Raw genomic sequence first — 20,940 nt, 5'->3', positions numbered from 1 at the left:
GAAATAGAAATCATTTGTAATATTATAATTACTACCACCTTTGATCGTACTGACTGCAGACTATGGAACGGTAGTGTATAAATATACATTTCTTTCATGAAATGTTATGTATTATTTAAAAAGATAATTTGCAATAATAGATATACAGTTATTTTAATTCCAAAAAGGAAACCCCAAGTCAGCCGTAAATTCAAAACACTTTTGTGAAAGGGCATCATGAAAGCACTATAGATTACAAAGTGTTTAATTAATTAAAACTTACGAGAGCTCTACACAGATGTTCTTGCTTCTTTCTGTTACTTGTATCAAAACCAGGCCTTTTTAAACATCTGGCAATGGCTATCAGTACACTCTCTCAACACACACAAACAGACACAATCCCCCCTGGCACTCACCAGTCTCAGATCTATCACATCCTGTAGCATGAACCGTATCCGTGACGATGTCTTGCGCTCTTTGACAATTTTCTCCATCTGGTTGAAGTATTGGTCCATACGGGGCTGTTCAAGGACACAGAGAAGAGGGTGATGAAGAACATATCAGTTCAATATCAAAGACTGAGTTCATGTGTCCATGGGCCCTTGTCAATCACAACTTGCTTCTCTGAAAATGTACTGATTATAAATGGAGACAGACCTTTTTTATTGTGGCAGTGATGTGTGATCATGCAGCACAGATCTTCTTGTCTGTACCCATCCATTATTTAGGAAATATAGGGAGTCATCTTAAATCTAAAAATAATGATTTGAGGCAAAGAACTGCACTTAGCTCCTAAATCAACAAGGTCAATAAACGCAGAACCTATTTCCCAACCTGACTCCGTGTGAGCTGAAAAATGCAGTTCCTGCCGCAAGGTCAGCGAGAAAGGAAGGATGGATACAGAAAACATTTTCGTTTACGCTCTTGCCTAACACTTAGCTCCAGGGTTTATGGCCGTCTGTTGGGCCCAGCTGGAACACATTTAGACTGCATGTGTGTACAGCGTTCAGAATACATTCACTCCCATGGCTGATTATTTCTCATTCTTTTGCTCTGCACTGGAGCATATTTAAATAACATTTTTTCATCCTCTTGTAGAGCTACAATGACATTTAAATGACAAAAGTATCTCAACAACTTCAGAATCAGATTAAAGACCTCAAAAAAATTACACAATAAGCTGTGCTTGGAAAAAAAAAAAAAAAAAAAAAACATTCTCCAGGCAAAGCTTTGGACCGTCCTCTGAACACTGTGAAGTCCACTGTAAAAATGCAAAGATCTGGTCATCTTAGTAGATAAGAAAGTATGTACTTGTATTACTACTGCATTATATACAATGTATATTGTTCAAAGTATGCAAATTTTCTCTATGCATAAAATACCAAGAAAAAAATTTGCCAAAATGTACAGTATACAACAGAGCATGCTGGGAGAAATTAAATTTCCCACAATGAAATGTGCTCAACTTGATCTTCCATTTTAACTTAGAATTGCACTAAAATGTTTTATATTCAATTCCAAAATATTATGTTTTACTTACAGTAACAGTCAAACGTTTGGGGTAAAATATATATATATATAATATATAATATATAATATATATATATATATATATATATATATATATATATATATATATATATATATATATATATATATATATATATATATATATATATATATATATATATATATGAGAAAGAGGGAGACTTTTTATGAAAGAAATTAATACTATTATTTAGAAATGATTCATTAAAATGATCAAAAGTGACAGAAAGACTTTTAAATTATTCAAAAAGATTTCTATTTCAAATAAATTCTGTTAAAAAATAAAATCAAATAAATCCTTTAAAAAAAAACTATCATGGTTTCCACAAAAATGTCGTCACCTGTTCCAACTGTTTTCATCTTTAATAATAATAAGTGATGTTACTTAAGCACCAAATCAGCATATCAGAATGACTTCTGAAGGATCATGTGACACTAAAGACTGAAAAAGTGGCTGCTGAAAATTCTGGTTTGCCATTGTAAATAGAAATATATTACATTTTAAAATATAGAAAAAAAAATAGTAATAATATTTCAGTAATATCAAGAAATGCGCACAAGAGACTTAGTGTACAATTATTTTTTTTTTTAATAGAGGGTATGCACGTGACGTCACCGTCGACCGTTATGACTGCGGTCACGTCCACTGAGTGGCAAAAAGACTGAGCGGCAGCATTGGTTTTCAGCGTGAATGTCGCGAAAAACGCACAAAACTCATCTAAACGGGAAAGAGCTTTGTGATTGACTGTAAAAATAGCTTTGACACAAAACCTGAGGTATATATTTAAAGACTGCCGAAAGCAACAGAAAAAAAAGAAGCAAATGGATCACTGCAATTCACAGAAACAGCTGACTCCAGCAAAGAAACATGGATTTGCAGTTATTATTTTGTGTCAAATTGTTAGATTTTGAGGTAAAATCATACCGTATATATTGTATTGTTATATATTATGTTGACAACTCATCAATTAAATATTTTCCATCTTATATTCTGCATAATTGGGTGTTTTTAAATAAACACTGACAAAAACTATAAAACTATATATGTTTTAGGGCTGAACAATATGACGATATACCATTGATATAAGTGATTACGCGGATTTAAACCTACCTATATTGTAGTTATATAAAATATTCACAGGCAAATTTGCTTGTTATGTATTTCCCCGGCGTCAAAATCAGGCACATATCCTGGCTGCATGTCAATATCCATGGATTAGGTTTATTTGACAAGTTGTAAGGAACACATTCGAGTCCAACCTTTAGTGTAATTTGTTAGTTTTACTTGCGTTTTCGAAGTTTCCCCTATTAAATCCAGTCATGCAGCAGGTTCTTTTGCCACTCAGTCCTGCTGAGGGAGCGCGCTTTCGGCGGGAAAGTGACGTCGATGCATACCCTCTAGCATAATCTCTATAGTAGGTAGTATACAGTGTATACTGTACTCTAGTAAGTAGTGTCCTAATATTCCATTCTGAAAAAGCCAATTAGACCCTTCTCTCCAATGAGACTCACAGTATGGCTCTTACAGGGAAAATCCCCCTGAAGCAATCTAGTGTTAGGTGTCTAACTCAAGAGAAAATTGGTGACAGTTCATGCTCCAAGGCTCCAAGCACTCTTTTGGAGGCTAATCATTTAGCCATTATGCCAAACCACTGACATCCTATATAACTGAGCTACTAGCCAAGAATACCAGCTGTCAGAGAAGCAACTAAGATGCCAGTCACAATACTGACAGAGCTGCCGAGATCTCTTCATTCTAGAAGGTCTCGATCTGAGCTATTTCACTACAACACACGCACAATACAATTAGTCTGTCCCTATTTTTTAAGCATCACAGTTAACACCTTACAGTATGAGCTCTAGAGGCCTGCTGAGTGCTGCCTTTCCAGGGTACTGGACAGATTTATTGGTAGCCTATTTTAACAAACAAACAAACAGCAGAGGCATGCTGAGGAAATATGAGAGGCAAGTAAACAACAGCGATTATGTGGTTAGTTAAGAATTCTTCAAAAAATTCAGCTTTTGAGTATCCACTCGTGCTAAATATAGCTCTAATCGTTAAACACTGTAGCCTCAGACAGCACGCCCACAGGCAGCTCACAACCGTCTGGATATTGCACACAAAAACTTCAACAGCTTTCTGAAAATGGCAAGCTCCAGTCTGATTGGCTGGATTTATGCATTGTCCAATGGAGGAAAAAAAGTTTTTTATCAGTCTGCCGGGAAACAAAACTGTTTACTGTTCCTACAATGTGTACTTTGAAGGTAAAACCAATTCCAGGATTTGCCAATATTTGCAAGGTTCTGGCATTGAATCTTTGAAGGATATTCAAGAATTTTCTTTGAGGAACTTAGAAGCACATCTGCACATGATTTCACATTTAGCTGCCCCTAAACATCTTGTAAAAATCTGTGTTTGGTTCCTTTACATGTCTACGTTTTGAAATTAACCTTTTGCAAATGTCTACTTGCCATAGTGTAAATATTTTGTTTCTTGACATTATTTAGAAGGTTCTTGTGGCATCATATGAGTCAATCTCCACCTTGCAGTAAAAACTGCATCAGTTAAAAAAAAAAATAATTTGTTAGTGGTAGTGATAGTTCAATACGAACAGTAGTTCACATACACCATCATTCAAAATTTGTGGTCAGTATGATTTTTTGAAAGAAAAATAATACTTTTTTTCAGCATGGATGCATTAGATTAATTTGCAATTGCTTCAATTGCTGTCAATCTTTAAGTCCAAATTCAACTATGTATTACGTTGCAATTCCATATAAATCAACCAAATATCATGCCAAAAACATATTTACTCATATTTGGTGCTTGACAAATGTTCATTTTGTGTAAGAGGGCAGTTCTTGACCAGTTTGCAAAGTGGAGCATACGTTTGCCTTTAGTAAGAAGATGTTTCACAGTGGTTCTCCATCATGGTCATATTATACTACTTAAAATTAAAAGCAAAATATTCAACCTTGGATACACCTAGAGTCTTTCCAAGGGATTGTCACCAATGATCTTGTGAAATTCGAATCGATACGGCTCCAGAATATAAAATAACAAACTGTTGGGCAAGTTACCTTGGCTTTCTCGAAGTCAAGGTCTTTGCCGATGGTGGTGAGGAGTCTGCAGAGGCACTCCAAGCTCTCGTCGTCATGGTTTTTTAGTAGTTTTACCACACAGTCATGCATGATGGGCTCTGTCAGCATCTTGAGCTTGAACAGCTCACCGATGAATTTGATATTTCCTGTGGAACGACGCCGGGCCTTGTCCTTCGCCTCCTCTAGCTCCTCTTGCATTCTTTCTCTTTCTGAGGGCTATGAGAGAATGAGAGTTTCATGTAAATCGCATAATGCTTTTAATAAATACCTTAAAAAGAATAAAGCACCCAAAAATGAATTATTCCATTATTTACTCCGCCTCATGTCGTTCCAAACCTGTATGACTTTCATTCTTCGGTGGTACCAGAAAGAAGAAATAATGTACTAGCAGTGCTGTTGTTATTATTATCTGAAACTAAAATTAAAACTAAAAATAGTTTAAGGTAACTGAAATAAAGCTGAAATAATACCAAATAAAAAAACTTGCCTAGACAACTAACAAATAAATAAGTTTAAGTTGACTAAAATTACTAAAATTAATATTGGAATAAAAATAAATTAAAGCTATACAGAAATATAATAAACAAAAACTAATAAAAATGTAAAAAGCACTAGAACTTACGCCGCACACACACTTAACGATTGTAACGGCCGATTATGAATGTAAATTGATACTTATGACTGATCGCGCTCAAACGTGTCCAGTCAGAGCCAGTTGCGTTCAGTATGCGATTACAGTCGGTGTTCAAATTCCATGTGTAAGTATTTAAATCGGCTCCAGTCGAAGGAAACAATCGGTATTTGTGTTCAGTTCAGTCTTAGAATGTTTCAGCTAATCATTAGGTGTGTCCCCGGCTTTAAAAAAATAGGTGTCACAGTCAAAAAGTCTACTAAGACAAGCAAGTCTAAATTAAGTCCTGATAATAATCATTGAATAATTACTGATGTGGCAGAGTCCAGCTCCTTTTGTTTTCTCTCAAGTACGACGTCGTCCACTTTGTCCCTCTCAAATTCCTTCTGACAGCGGTTCAATAGCAGCTTCCGGAAGTTTACCGTTGTATTAGGTTTGTCTGCTGTGGGCACTTTTAGCTACAAGAGGAAGAAATGTCCATGACATATTGAAAAAAAAAAAAAAACGAATAACATGAGGTTAAGTAATGGACAGTCCGAAGAAAACAGACATGGAAATTTCACAATGTGCACAATTAACTCCAAAGTGTATAGAACATACCGTGGCCAGGCAGCGACACATGTTGGCGTAGGCCACAGAGAAGCTGGGCTCATCGATGGCCTTCTCAAACACAAGGTCAATGACTCCTTTAAGCCTTTCTTCTGTGTTGATTGTGAGATCTGTTACCTGCTTCATCAGCTGATTGAACATCTGGGGTGTGAGCTTGTTCAAAATGCTACGAACTTTCCGGAACAACTCCTGAAGTACCAGAAAACAGATTGCAAATACATAGCGTTTAAAACAACAAAACAACCTTTATATAAAATAAATATGCTTTATAAAAGAGACGAATCAGGACTCAAAGGATGTAAGAGCATCAAACAAATACCAGTGCCTGACAAGAACAAAAGCATCCAACATGTGACAACCATCTAATTCAAACTCGAGAGTGCAAGTCATGTATTGAGTGCTTCTTATCTTACTGTGAATGTTTACAGTAATGGATAAGAGTAAAAAAAAAAAGGAAATCACACCTGGGTTCTCAGGGCCTCTGGGTCATCTGCGACACTCTCTCTCTTCATCCCAGGTTTCCAGGCGTTCTCTGACTTCTTGAGCTGAACGTCATCATTGACGGAAAGGTTTACAATGATCTTGCGAGGAGGGGGTCGTCGCACATGTATAAGCTTCGGATGAAGTGTTGTACAGACAGAGTGTCAGTTTAAAATGTAGACAATAACAATCTTATTTTTAAATCAAAAGAAATAAAATATATTTAGCAAAATTAAGCACATTTGACAGTATAACGGATGTTTTATTTTTTAAGTTTACTTGTATTTCTCACTTTCAAATGGTGATTTTTATTAGATTTTATTTCTTTACGGTAATATTTTGTTGAGTTTTTAAAATAATACTAGATTTTTTTTTTTTTTAAATCAACATAAAGGCATTAATAATACTACCATGATATATATTTTACATTTGATAATATTTTATATATTAAAATTTAAAATAGATTTATTTTATTTCACATTGTGGTAGTTTTTTTGTATTAATGCAGTAATGAGAATAAAAAATAATGTCGTCATGGCCCAAAAAAAGTTTTATTTACTTCAATTAAAATTCAATTAATTAATTCTTTCTTTTGATTTTGGGGTGACACATGACCCAGATATTATTCTTAGGAAGGTTCTTGATATAGATAGATTCGTCAACCATAGTTCTCCCAAATTGCATATCATATATTTGTTGTGTGAGAAAATCTTACATTTATATATAACTATTTTTTGTTATTTTGGTCTGTAATAAAGCATATAAGTTATTATAACTCACTGGGGCTCCACGTCCTCCTGGCATCTGCCTGCTGAAGTCAGCAAACGCAGGAGTGAAATCCTGGGGAGTGCTTCTGGAAATCAACCTGGGGTCCACAGACCTCAGCGGCAGCTTGTTTTGGTTAATCTGAAACAGAAGAGATCATTTCCATGACTTATCCAGCAGGGGACGCAGTAAGAAACAGAGCTGTGACATGAATGAAACACCAGATCTCCCTCCCCTCCTGCGTATGCTGATCTTGGACTAGCTCTACCTATCTGTATCTTTATCACAATCAGTATGAGAGAAACTGCTTTGAGATCAGTCTTTCCTTGCCCTACAGCACTGATGGGCAAACAATATTTGCCATGGAGACCAGCTCCATTTGTTATTTATATATAAACAACATGTTCAACGGTTTACGCTCCAGTCATCTTGTGACGAAGGGAACAAGAACAGCCAGAAACAGATGTGAGCGAGTACACATGCAGAGTAAAATCTAGGAACTGAAATGGGAAACTGAAAGTACAGAGCGTATGTTCAGAACAACAGAAACAAGTGTTGTCGGAAACAGTAACTGAGAAAGTATAAACAAATGACAGTGACAGGCTCTCTTGTATCAACAGATTAGACTAAAGTTGAAGACTATGCATCAAACAGGGGCAGGGCATTTATTTTCTATCGTCTTTAGGCTAAATGATGCCTACTGCCAAGTATGACATAAGCGTAATGCAATTTTAATGGAAACAGGACGTCTAGGGAGTTTCATGGCTGAAGAGTGCAGCTCAGCCGAAGTTTAGAAGTCAGGGAAACATACTTGTATTACTGTACGTTTCATGTTTTAAGCAGCACAAGAGGAAAATTTTATGTCCGTATTTGCAGTATTTTTTTTTTTTAGGAATTAGACAAAGAATGTGCTTTTGACACTTAAAATGATTAAGATCACCTTGTTAAGCTGAGTAGTCAGGTTGTTAGGTTTTACATTGTAAAGCTGGGTTCACACTGTACGATTTATAATAGTCCTTTATTACTGTTGCTTGTCAGACTGAGCCATGTCACACTGTAGGACCTCAGTTGTCATTAATGTCAGGCTGTATGCCAATCAAAATGTGTTACACAAGAAGACTTGTCCGGAGATTTACATCATAAATCCTAGACATGTTTGGTGACTGTGAACTGCATTTACATGTGTGATAGAAATGGTGGCTAGCAAACAAAAACAATCTCTCGTGTTAATTTTGATCATGGCTTTTCTTAAAAAAAAAAAAAAAAAAACTGGAAAAACAAAAAATAAAAGATGTAGAGCAAGAAGTTGTTTGTTGTTGTCTCACTAATTGTGTCTTCAGGTTCTGTGTTCTTATTGGTCTTTTATTTGACGTTGTCGTAGGAGATGCCACAATGCAGAACTGTGCATTAAATCTGCCAGAATTTCATTGGAGGTAAAATTTGATCGCAATGATCATTAATTGGCTTGATAAGAGAACATGTCAAACTAGCAATCAAAGACTACAGATTTTAGCCTAGGATCAGATGAATCTTTTAAGATTCTCAAAATCTGTCTCAGACAGCCAAATCGTGGCCAAAACCGTACAGTGCGAACCCAGCTTAAAACCTGGGTTTAGATTCTTATCTGCATATTTATGAGGTTAATAACACTGATTAAACATTGGACAAGCGACCAGTGGAAAGTGTTCCAGTTAAACATTTCAACAAAGCATATTTAAGTATGTTTGGTTATGTATATTTAATGAGGCAAGAGTTGCATAGTTTATGATTGGTAAGAATTGGTTGGAAGTAACTCATTGTTTCACATACACTGTTGTAATAATATTTACATTGTGAAATGGTAAATATTATTACAATTTAAAATAAATTCAAATTAGAAAACAGTTATGTTAAAATATAATTATTTCTGTTCAGTGTCACATGATCCTTCAGAAATCAGCCGCCCATTAATGAGTCAGCATTCTGACGTAGAACCTGGAATCGCTGGACGCAACAACAAATGAGAATGACACCGAATGGAAGATATTGTTGAATAAAGTTTTTTTTTTTATAAATAAAGTATTTTCGTTGCTTAATAAAATTAAGGTTGAACCACTGCAGTCATGTCGACTGTTTTAACAAGGTCTTTAGTACCTTTCTGGACCTTGAAAGAGGTGATTATATTGCTGTCTTTGGACGAGTCGTATACCTATCGGATTTCAAAAAAAACATCTTAATTTGTGTTCCAAAGATGAACAAAGGTCTTACGGTTGTGGGACGACATGAGGGTAAGTAATTAATGATGGAATTTTCATTTTTGAGTGAACTAACCCTTTAACCCAGGTTTAAAAGTAGTCTCAACCAAGGGTTAAAAAAGGCAGGTGAAAAGCCTTGAATGTACTGATTAGCTGCCAATATAATAATACTATTATTTATCAAATGCACTTTGTGTTTTTGTCTACAAAATTCAAGCAGTAAGAATTCCAGAAGGAAAACATACTCCAACAATTTTGACAATGTACATAGAAAACAATAACCAAAAAATAAAACACCTTGTCTAGCACCACATCACTGATTTGAGGCAGTCCCTCTGGCTTCTGTACACAGGCCGGCATGAACTGAAAGCCCAACAGGAAGTCCCGGTCATACTGTCTCTTTCCATTAGATTGCACAAGACCTGGGGTGGAAAAAGCACAGAAATAGTAGGTCAGATATGTAAACAAGACTAATCTGTTATGCAATTTAATAAGAATAATAAATTGGAAGCATCGACAAAACTTCCACAAAATTCTAAGTTGTATTTGGTGACATAAACAACAAAAATCCTTTTAAAAGCACTCTCTACATTGAAAACTTGACCAGAATTCAGGAAAGAGCTGTAAACCAAAGGCTACTGGATATTTAATAAACAGTTCGATATGTCAATAATGTGACCTCCAATAAATAAAATACTGCTAAATATCTACAGTTCCTGTGCAAAGTCTTACCTTCCTGCATGAGTGGAGTGGGGGAACACATGGACCCCCGGCTGTCCCCGAGTGTAACGCCACTGTCAGTGCTCTCCGTCTCCACCCCATTCCTGAATGGTTCCGTTTCAGTTTCGCCGTTCTCTTCTGAGAGCTTCTCCTGGTGCTCAGGCACTGTAAAAGGGCTGCTGTAAGTCCCTAAGGTTAGCTGTGAGACCACCTCATCTTCAGCAGAGATGTCCTTTGAGGTCTCCTCCTGGTGTAGAGCGAAGAAAAGCAGCATTACACAAGGGCATGGAGGCGTTATGTGAGATGAATTACTGCATAATGGTTTGTGTTATGATAACAATGTTATTATCCTGTCCTTAGAAAAGGGATATTGGAAAATTTCCAATATCCCTTTTCTAAGGACAGGATATTATTACTAACAACAAAACTTATACGTTACAAAATATCTTTCTTTGTGTTCAAGAACAAAGAAATGTATAAAGGTTTGAAACCACTTGAGGGTGAGTATTTGATGACAGAATTTTCATTTTTGGGTGAACTATCACTTTAACACTGATGTCAAACCTCTATGCACACACTCTTCCTCACCTCATTCTCATTCGGCAGTGTTTCCACCATCAGAGCTTCTTCATTTGGTTTCTTCCAAGACTTTGGTACAGCAGAAACAGCTTGGGCTATCACAAAACAGATACACAATTGTTAACTGGTTATTTGAACTTTTTATTTTGCCTGATATTGAAACAAATCAGCACACATACCTGATGGTATGAACTTTTTAGAATTGTTCTGAGTTTGTGATTCTGAAGCATCCTGAGCCTTCGGTTGAACGTCGTCAGAGGTCTTGTTTTGCTCGGGCGCCTCAAGGACAACTGACTGCACTAGTGGTGCCAAACCAGGTGGTGGTACAAGGACAGAAACAGTGCTAGAGGTGCCTGAAGAGGCCTGTACGGTTGGGATCAAGGGCACATGTGCAGCTAGAGAAGGGAGGTGCTTTGCCTGGAGCTCCTCCAAGGCCACGGGAACTTCCTGACCGGACTCCTCCATGGATGACACCCCCTGGGTTGGCAACTGATCCTCACAGGACAATGATATCTTTAGGGCTTCCTGGACCTCAGGCTCCTCATAGCTTGATAAGGGAGTTTGAGACTCTGCAAGGCCATTTACCACTTTGAGGGACAGTGAGGGCGAAGCAGACAATCTGGGAGAAGTTTCAGGAAGAGATTCCTCACCAGAGATGACCTGATGCGTCTGAGCCTTAGTGGTTGTAGGAGAAATAAATTCTGGTTCTCCTGCGGCAGTGGGTTTAATGCAGCCACTTGAAGAATGAGAGGGAACATTGGAAGCCACCTCTGGAGAAGAAGAGGCTAATAATGGAAGACTTGGGGCTTCTTTTTTCTCTAAAGAGGACTCTGAAGTCCTAGGCCCAGGAGATACAGACTTTATGGAACCAGACTCCATTTTTGGTCTGTCATCTATAAGGTCAAAAGCAAAAAGAGGGTCAAAACATGAATAAAAGAAAATAAGAATGTCCTTTAAGGGACAAATCATATCACAAAAGGGTGTTGTGTGTGGAGTTATACCTAAGCTGGGTTTGCCATCTATGTACGCAGGACTCTCTGAGAGTCTCTGAGATGGGTTGACATATGTCACTTGTTCTGGGGTCTGACAGTTGCTTGGCTGCTTTGAGGTGAAAGAGATAGAAAGAACAATGCAGACACATCAGTCAATCATAGTACAGTCCTGCAGAGCTAGACCTTGTACTATCGGCATAACCTCTACTCTAACATCGAACTTATTCTTGCCCAGAATCACCTGCTCAGACATATAAACTACCCAACAGCAGCTTAATTTCATGTAAGGGATGGATAGATATGACAATGATATTTTCCTTTCATAGTATTACCATAATGATACCATGACATTTATCTTAGTAATATGCATTTTTGGACATGTTACCATGGTAATAGCACATTTGTGGATATGTACAATGGTAAAGCCATTTTTTGTAAGTAGATATCATGGTACAAAGGTGTTTTGGACATACTGTACTATGGTGATACCATGTTTTTGGACAGGCACCATGGTAATACCGTGTTTTTTGGGCATGGTAATCTCTTGTTTATTTAAACCGGTACCATAATCAAATGTTTTTTTTGGACAGGTACTGTGGTAATACCATGTTTTTGGAAATGACAATCTCACGTCTTTTTAGACAGGTACCATGGTATTACCATGTTTTTTTAGACATAAACCATGGTAGTACCATTGCAAGTAACTAGTTGAACCATCTAAATACCATGGTACATATGGTATTCATTTTGTGCCATGGTATACGTCAAATCTATTAGCATCTGATATTTATATTTATATACAGAGATATATATATATATATATATATATATATATATATATATATGAACCGCCACAGTACTTTTTTCTGACGTTCATGGTGCTGGATCGAGAGGGAGTGGAATGTAGCAGCCATTGCTATTCACACTACCAAAACATTTAGCTGCTTATTGACACACTTTATCGATTCATTTTTTTTTCATTGTCCACAGACCAAAATATACATAAACATATAATGGTGCAGCCAACAGCCTAACGCTCTCGGTGTGTTAGATAGGGATTAGATTGGGGGCAGACTGTGTGAGCTGGAACTAATCCATGCACACCCTGTGTGCCAGAGAGAGAGAGACAGATAGTGAGAGAGAGAGTAGTGGGTGGCTGTACATGTCTGGAAAATTGCATTAGACAGGTGAGCTTAAAACAGCTGAGCCAAGGACCCAATAGACTTGAGTAGTGAGAGCTTAAAGCTGTGCTAATTATTAAAGACGTGTTAAATACTCACATGACGCAGGAACTTGTGTCAAAATGCAGTAAGAACTGCACTCCACTGAAGTGAATAATTACTTCAAGTGTAAATAACTGAGAAAGAACAAATTCTGGCACCTGATAACTCACTTTCCTTTAAAATTACATGTAATTTTAGCCTATACTACACCTGCCCCTGTTTGAAGTGATGCCTGTTTCTGGAGGCAAAGAACAATGTGTATTTCTTGCCTGTGGAGGGGTGGGCGTGGAGGACAGATGTCCTGTGGGAGGGGTTGGTGTCGAAGAGGGCCGTCCTGACGGTGGGGTTAAGGTAGAGGCTGGGTGCCCAGCAGGAGGAGTAGGATTCCGGCTTCCAAACATGATTTCCTCCGTGATGTCCTTACCACCCTGATTGGGGTCTCGAATCCGGATCTGGGAGGACAATGGCGCAAAACAACAAATAATAAATTGATAAATAAAGACATTTTTAATGTCCTGAAAAAATGTATCCCAGTTTTCACAAAATGTTAAGCAGCAAAAATGTTTTAAACTGTGATACTAATAGGAAATGTTTCATAAGAATATTAGAATAATTGAAGTATCATGTGACACTGAAGACTAAAGTAAAGGCTTCTAGAAATTCAGCTTTGCAATCACAGGACTAAATTACTTTTTAAAATATATTAAAATAGAAAACAATTACTTTAAATTGTAATATCTCACAATATTACTTTTTTTTGTTTTTAAATGGTAAACTTTTAAATGGTAAATATAAAAAACATATTTCAAATGTGTTCAAATGCTTGTAATTTCTTTCTTTGTTCTTTATTTTATTACCAACTGTTTACTTGAATAATAACTTTACTTAATAAATAAATAAGCTATAAGACATTGTTTTAAAGCAATTTGTTAATATTTATGAATATATAACTTAAATTACAGTAGTATGTTCAATGGCACATGTTTCATAAATTTGTGAATTCAAAAATCAATGCTTAGATATGACCTGACATCTTTAATTGGCTTGATGGTACAGATCTTATCTTTCGAAAAGCCATTTTGAAAAACTCACTGACATAGCAGGATTTTCCAGATCCCATCATTAAAATCCCAACACTAAAGTTTGCAGGAGGATGGGTGAAATTTCTGAGTGGCTTCATTCTCACTTTGGCTTGGGATAAACACCCCGGGCTATGCCAACCTTGTCCCAGTATGCAACAAAACCATCACATCAGACATTAGATTAGTCTGATCCAAATATGGCAGGAGTTGCACACAAATCGACTTTATTCCCAGACCAATTCAATACTTATTCTTCATCTTGAATTCTGGAAATTTTATAGACTAGCATGACATAATTACACAAAAAGCCAAGGCCAATACCAGGGTAAAACTAAGATTTGATGAATATCCCTTTTAACAGCATTTTCCCATTTAATCTGGGTCTGCCAGCCAGGGCCGTTGGGATTAAATCCAAGCCTTATCAGTCTAAAATGAATTGAAATATAAGTGGATCTCTTGGCATTTCTAAAACAAGGTGGAGTGTTTCAGGTACTCACTGGTTTCTTTTCACGCTTGGCTGGTGGAGGTGGCAGTTGTGCAGGCACTATGATGGGTGGAGAGGGAGGGTACACTGTCTGGCCGGTATAATACGGCGGCCCAGCAGCTGTTGTTGGAAATAAAAAGGAAGGGAGGAAAAAATTGAGTCATGTCGCTGTGTTAGCTGCTTTCACATGAGATCTAAACAGCCTCGGAGTGAATCGCTTTCTGGAAACGGGGTAATTTCTCAGCTAATCAGACACACACTGAAACTACCTGGAGCTAATATGAAGCAGCTGGGTGTGATGCAAGCGCACTCACACTGAAGTGTGCTCTACAGAGAGGTCTGTACTTGCCATAAGGAGTGGGGTATTCCCCAGGGCCGGGTCCTGGGTAGAAGGTACCAGACCCTGGTGGCTGGACGGCATATTGCTGCGGGTGCCCCACGTAAGGTGCACTATGACGATACTGAGAAAAGAGGTGGGGAATTTCATTTGAATACAATATAATATAATAATGCATTTTTTAAAGGTAAATGCCTTAAAATCATATTTATAGAGTATGTTTGTATATAAACATATTTGCATATAAAATATCAACATATTTATTGTTAAAATAAAGTAAAAATAATTAACTGAATGTATTTATTGAACATGTTTCCATAAAAACACATTTAATATAAACATTAAATGAATGTATTTTAAAAAAATATATTTATTAAATATGTTTATATTAAATATCTATTAAATATGTTTTAAAATGTGTTAATATACTGTGAATATATTTAATATTAATAATATATTTAATATGAACTTATATATTTAATATTGTGAATATTTGTATATTGGCATTTTAACATTTAATATAAAAATTTTAATGAATATTGAATGAAATTAAACATTCATTCATTTTAAATATTCATTAACCCTTTACATACAAACATTCCTTAAATATGTTAGACAGCGAAAGATTAGCATTGTTAAACATCCCATGCAGGTGAATTTATAAATAAATTGAAGAATGAAACGGATATAATGCCAAATTGGATAAAATTGCATTAAAAAAAATTTAATGAATTTAAAAATTCCACAATATTTTTAGGTTTTTATTACAGTGAGAACCCTGAAAATATAAATATAAATATATATATATATATATATACCTGGGGAATGTAGTATTGGTGTGTCTGGGTAGGAAAGGGCATGGGTGTCATGGTCATCATGATTGGTTGGTTGGGGGAATAAACCGTAGCCGTGGGGGTCTGTGAGCCCGGCCGAATGGAGGGGTTATTGGTAGGGAGGGTGGGCCGTGCTGTCTGCATCTGAGTCCTGTGGAGGAACTGTGAAGGAAGTCAAAGAAATAAGGGTTAGACAGAAACAGAGTAAGATCCAAGTCAGTGTTGACATAAGACAGTTCACCTCAGGATATCCTGCTGTGTCTGTCAGGCAGTTTATTCAAATTATGAGGCATCTGAATTTGCAGTTAACTGACAATCTTATATTCAGACACTGGAACAGCAGTGATCACAAATGCTTGATGAATTGATATTCTGCTCATCGAACAGACACAAAGAAACATAAATACACACATACACACACAGCAGCCTGGAGAAATGAGCAGTATTCTCATTCTCCGCTGTAGCGGGGTGATGGCACAGCTCTGGCACAACGGTTTATTCATCAGGAGAATACTGCATGCCTGCTGGAGGAGTCGTCCCCTCCCCCATCACTTCCTCCCCCGCTTTCCCTCTATTTCTCTCTCTCGCTCACTCCGCACAGCAAATATTACCTCAGCAAACCCAGTCAGTGGGCGCCAGCAACCAGGCAGCACTGGAGTGAGAGGTGACCTCTCTCTCTCTCTCCCTGATTCTACACACACTTATGCACACATCATATGCAATTCCCCTCATGGGACTGATAAATGTCTAAAGGTCTAAATGTCTATATGTGTGGTTGATTTTTCAAAAAAGGAATGTTTTTAGTCCCTTAAAACTATTTTAAAGAAAAAAGGGCAGATTATTATACATTTAAATTTTTAATGAATGGATACATCTGCAAAAATGCCTCTATTTTACGCTTACCTAGAGTTTATTATTAATTATTATAATAATAACAATTTTGTATTAATTGTCTATATAAATAATTAAATATTCTACAATATTAAAAATAAATAAATGTATTATAAAATAATAAATAAAATCATTATTGTATTATTTATAAATAAATACAGTATATTTATTAAGAAATAAATATTATATGTATAATATTATTAAATATTTTAATAATAATAATAATAATAATAATAATAATAATTTTGTATTAATTGTCTATATAAACAATTAAATATTCTACAATATTAAAAATAAATAAATGTATTATAAAATAATAAATAAAATCATTATTGTATTATTTATAAATAAATACAGTATATTTATTAAGAAATAAATATTATATGTATAATATTATTAAATATTTTAATAATAATAATAATAATAATAATAATTATTATTATTATTATTATTATTTATTATTATTATTATTATTATTTTTATTATTATTATTATTATTTTAGAGACTTTTCAGAGAGCATTTTGGCATGCTGAGAGCATGTTTTGCTTTAGCATCCTAATAGTCTGCACAACAGAGAAATTTAATCACTTTCATTTAAAGCTTAAGTCATCAATACAGTGCTTTTTCTGTACAAATTCACCATCATCAACTATTGCCTGTTGTGAGCAATGTTCCAGTTATTATGCAGAATCTGCAGGTTTACGCGAAAGCCACAGTGGAGAGATTAAAGGACAATATTTTCTAGCATCTGCTGCTGGTTCTTAGTGTAGTACTTGGTCCCAGGTGTCTGTCACAACAGACAGATGTCTGTTTTAGTAGTCTTGTAACAGTTCCAGTAGAGAACACAGCTGGATGCCATGAACTAAATGTTGCAATTTCACAATATTTCTTTCTAGTTGTCACACACAATATCAAAAATCCAACACACATTAAAGACATACACTAGTAGGATGATTAAGGCCATGATCAGATGCTTATTTCAGGACATGTGATAAACAGTTTGAATAAGCCTCATTTTTAAAGATTATAAGTAGTATAAAGTGCTCTTAATTCAAGTATCGCTCATAATCGCTGATGAGCCAAAACACTATGATCAATGACAAGTGTAGCAAATATCGCTGACCGTCTCCTAACAAGGCCACATATATTAAGGTCTCGGTAGATTAGATGGTAAGGAAACAATCAGTTCTCATAATCAAAGTGTTGGATACAAGAGAAATGGGCAGAAATAAAGGGCCAAATTGTTATGACGAGGCGACTGGGTCAGAGTATCTCTGAAATGGCAAGGCTTGTGGGTTGCTCCCCTTGCCTGGAAAATCCAGCCTCACCACTGTACCAGCGGATGAGTCTGGTCGGCCATTGAATCAATTCTATTTCTAGGGCGGAGCAAATCCGATCAAACAGGAAGCGGAGTAAACCAATCAGAGAAGTAGAAGATATATCAGTCTGGCCTTGCCAGGGAATTGCTGCCCATCAGCAGTGGTCAGAATTTACCAAGAGTAGACCGAGGGGGGACAAACTACAAACTGGCAACTAGAGATGTCACGGTGTGAAAATTTTCATTCTGGTAAATAAATTTGCTTAACACTGGGGAAAGTGCGCTACTTTTCACTTTCAAATGTACAAATCACGTGTACAGGCCTGTAACTTGTGGGCATCAGGGAGCCCCACAAATGCCCCATTTTGAATGCGCACTCGCTTTTTACTTTCGTTTTCGGCAGTACTGACCACGTATTTAACAAGATAAGATATTTTTTATTGATACTCAGGATCTTTTGCGCACAAAATCCTCAGCCATCGTCCTGTCAGTCATCTCTCCTTAAGGCTGATTTACAAATGGCTGTGCGTAGCCTACGCCGTAGCCTGATGTGCACCTCTTCAAAAATGTAACAAAGCGTCAATTCTACGTGGACCGCAAGCGCTGTGATTGGTCTGCTAGAACCCCTCCCTCAGGTCAAAAAACTGGTGCGGAGCAAGCAGAGAAGAGCGAGCGTTTCCAATGTCCATGAAAAACGCTCTGTTTCAGGGGACACACGCCGTCAAACTGCAACAAAGGTTGTTGCCTATTTGCCGCCATCACTGCTGAAGCTTCTCTGACCACGTACACAACAAGCTGCGTCTTCTTCGGCTTTTGCCTTGATAGTCAACATGACTGCGAACACTGTCTACTAGCGGTCTGCATGTACATGAACATGGACAATGACGCAGAAGTATAAATGTAAACAGACGCATAGCCTATGGTGCAGAGGCTCCGGCGTAGGTCCGACACATAAGTATAAAACAGCCTTTACTCTTTTCACGTGACTCCTGCTGCACTGTGCTACAACTCTGAAGCTCGTGCAGCAGAGAAGACGTTTTCAATTTATAATTGTAGTGTCCATTGTCCAACTGAACTAAATTGTTTTCATTTCTATAAAAAAGCAAAACGACAGTGGGGATGGGGCAAATAATGTAATCTGTGTACAGGAGAACACAGTGTAACATCGGTAACACTGACTACCGGAGCAAGCCTACCGGCATGAGGCTGTTGGACCCACAAGTCTCATCGATGAATGGCAACAAAGGCTATCTCATCTGGTCTGAGCCAACAGACAGTCTACTGTGGCACAAGTGAAGTCACACAAAATTTGAATGATGGTTATGAGTGGAATGTGTCACAACCCAGTGCACCACACTCTGCTGTGTACAGGGCCGCATGACAATGGTGTTCTCTGGTGGAAGTGGACTCTTTCAGCAGGATAATGCATCCTGCCGCACTGCACACATTGTTCAGGATGGTTTGAAGAACATGATGAGTTCATAGTGTTGCCTTGGCCTACAAATTCCCAAGATCTCAATCCAGTTGAGCATCTGTGTGATGTGCTGGACCAACAAGTTTGATCCACAGTGGCTCCACCTCACAACCATGAAGGATTTACCACAGGACACCTTCAGGGTTCAGGAGTTCATGCCTCAGTGGGTTGGCGCTGTTCTCCCTTACATGGCGTCTACACCAGACGTGAGCGGCACAATGCGATGCAACAAAAGCAAACAGAACCCATTATAACACATTATTTCTGATGTACTTCAAGCTATTTGCAACTTTAACACCGTTTCTACACCAGACGCAACATTTGCAGACAACATCTATCCTAACTGTACGGCTCAGGTACAGCCAAAAACATTAACAACATGGCTCAGAATAACCCAGGACTGTCATTAAACAAGCCTCAGGGAGATTTCCCGAAGCCAAAAGTATATGTAGAAACAAGAACAATAAAACCAGTGGACGGCTCATGACAGTTAGCTGAAAAAGGATTTAACACCACAGAACTGATCCGCTAGTGCCTGAAAGCCAAGTTGAGATTATGCGTAACCATCTCTACTCACTATCGTGACAATAAACATGCTGTTGAGTGTTGTTGTGATCTTTGGAGAGGACATAATCATTTATGTGCCTATCAAAAAGATCAGGAAGAACCAGACAAGTTAAATTAAATACATAGAGAATAAAAGACTGTGTGCACTGACCCAAATTGGGTGTCACTATGTAGCCTATAAAATAATGTGGTTTAAGGGACTGGACTGGCATGCTTTGGTGTAAATGAATATACTATGTATGATATAGGGATGCCACGACAGTAGCTGAAATGAAGCTATGACTCTAAAACAACTTGCTTAGAGGAACAGCTCTCATTTAAATATATGATGCCAGTGCCTCTGTTTGCATAAGGAACTAGGGAAAATACAGATTCAGCAAAAAATAAGCAGAGAAGCTAAGTAAAGACACTGATGATGCCTGAACAAATGCTCAGAAAAGGATGTGAGATAGTTATATCACAATCATCACAAATGTTTATGAGAGGAACTGAACTTTACAAAGCTTAAAAGGTGCCATAGAATTGAAAATTGAATTTACCTCGGCATAGTTGAATAACAAGAGTTCAGTACATGGAAATGACATACAGTGAGTCTCAAACACCATTGTTTCTTCCTCCTTATGTAAATCTCATTTCTTTAAAAAGACCTCCGAAGAACAGGTGAATCTCAACTTAACACTGACTGTGACGCAACAGTTGGGATCATTAATATGTACACCCCCGACTTTTGCATATGCAGTATTAATGTCTAGAGCAGCACAGAGCTGAATCATCAGATTTTATGCAGGCAAGCAAGCAAGGACAATAGCGAAAAATGGCAGATGGAGCAATAATAACTGACATGATCCATGATATCATGATATTTTTAGTGATATTTGTAAACTGTCTTTCTAAATGTTTCGTTAGCATGTTGCTAATGTACTGTCAAATGTGGTTAAAGTTACCATCGTTTCTTCATCGTTCATCGGGTATGCTGCATGACGAACAGTTTGTAAAGATCCATTTTGAGGCTTATATTAGCTGTGTGAACTTTGTTTATGCAATGTATTATAGAGTCGCGAGTTTGGGGGTGGGGAACGAGAGCATTTAAA

General features: G+C 37.0%; 1 protein-coding gene across 4 annotated transcripts in view; it reads right to left on the bottom strand.

The window, feature by feature from the left end:
* eif4g3a (eukaryotic translation initiation factor 4 gamma, 3a) overlaps window positions 1–20,940 on the bottom strand; it is a 59,858-nt gene that overhangs the window by 13,587 nt on the left and 25,331 nt on the right. For 2 of the 4 annotated variants that reach the window (XM_067388026.1, XM_067388030.1), the window contains 15 exons: window positions 15,584–15,760; window positions 14,778–14,889; window positions 14,442–14,548; window positions 13,132–13,323; window positions 11,649–11,748; window positions 10,827–11,540; window positions 10,657–10,742; window positions 10,081–10,315; window positions 9,646–9,770; window positions 7,130–7,255; window positions 6,334–6,483; window positions 5,861–6,058; window positions 5,572–5,718; window positions 4,609–4,845; window positions 396–500 (listed from right to left, as the gene is read on the bottom strand). In XM_067388026.1, the coding sequence (XP_067244127.1) occupies window positions 396–500; window positions 4,609–4,845; window positions 5,572–5,718; window positions 5,861–6,058; window positions 6,334–6,483; window positions 7,130–7,255; window positions 9,646–9,770; window positions 10,081–10,315; window positions 10,657–10,742; window positions 10,827–11,540; window positions 11,649–11,748; window positions 13,132–13,323; window positions 14,442–14,548; window positions 14,778–14,889; window positions 15,584–15,760 (2,811 nt within the window). The remainder of the gene's footprint in view (window positions 1–395; window positions 501–4,608; window positions 4,846–5,571; window positions 5,719–5,860; window positions 6,059–6,333; window positions 6,484–7,129; window positions 7,256–9,645; window positions 9,771–10,080; window positions 10,316–10,656; window positions 10,743–10,826; window positions 11,541–11,648; window positions 11,749–13,131; window positions 13,324–14,441; window positions 14,549–14,777; window positions 14,890–15,583; window positions 15,761–20,940) is intronic. The other 2 variants (XM_067388029.1, XM_067388028.1) reach the window with 2 other exon arrangements.

This window comes from Chanodichthys erythropterus, chromosome 6, assembly GCF_024489055.1.
Source record: "Chanodichthys erythropterus isolate Z2021 chromosome 6, ASM2448905v1, whole genome shotgun sequence".
Lineage (NCBI taxonomy): Eukaryota > Metazoa > Chordata > Actinopteri > Cypriniformes > Xenocyprididae > Chanodichthys > Chanodichthys erythropterus.
Note: the sequence above shows the minus strand (reverse complement) of the source record. Positions and strands in the feature narration are given on the sequence as shown.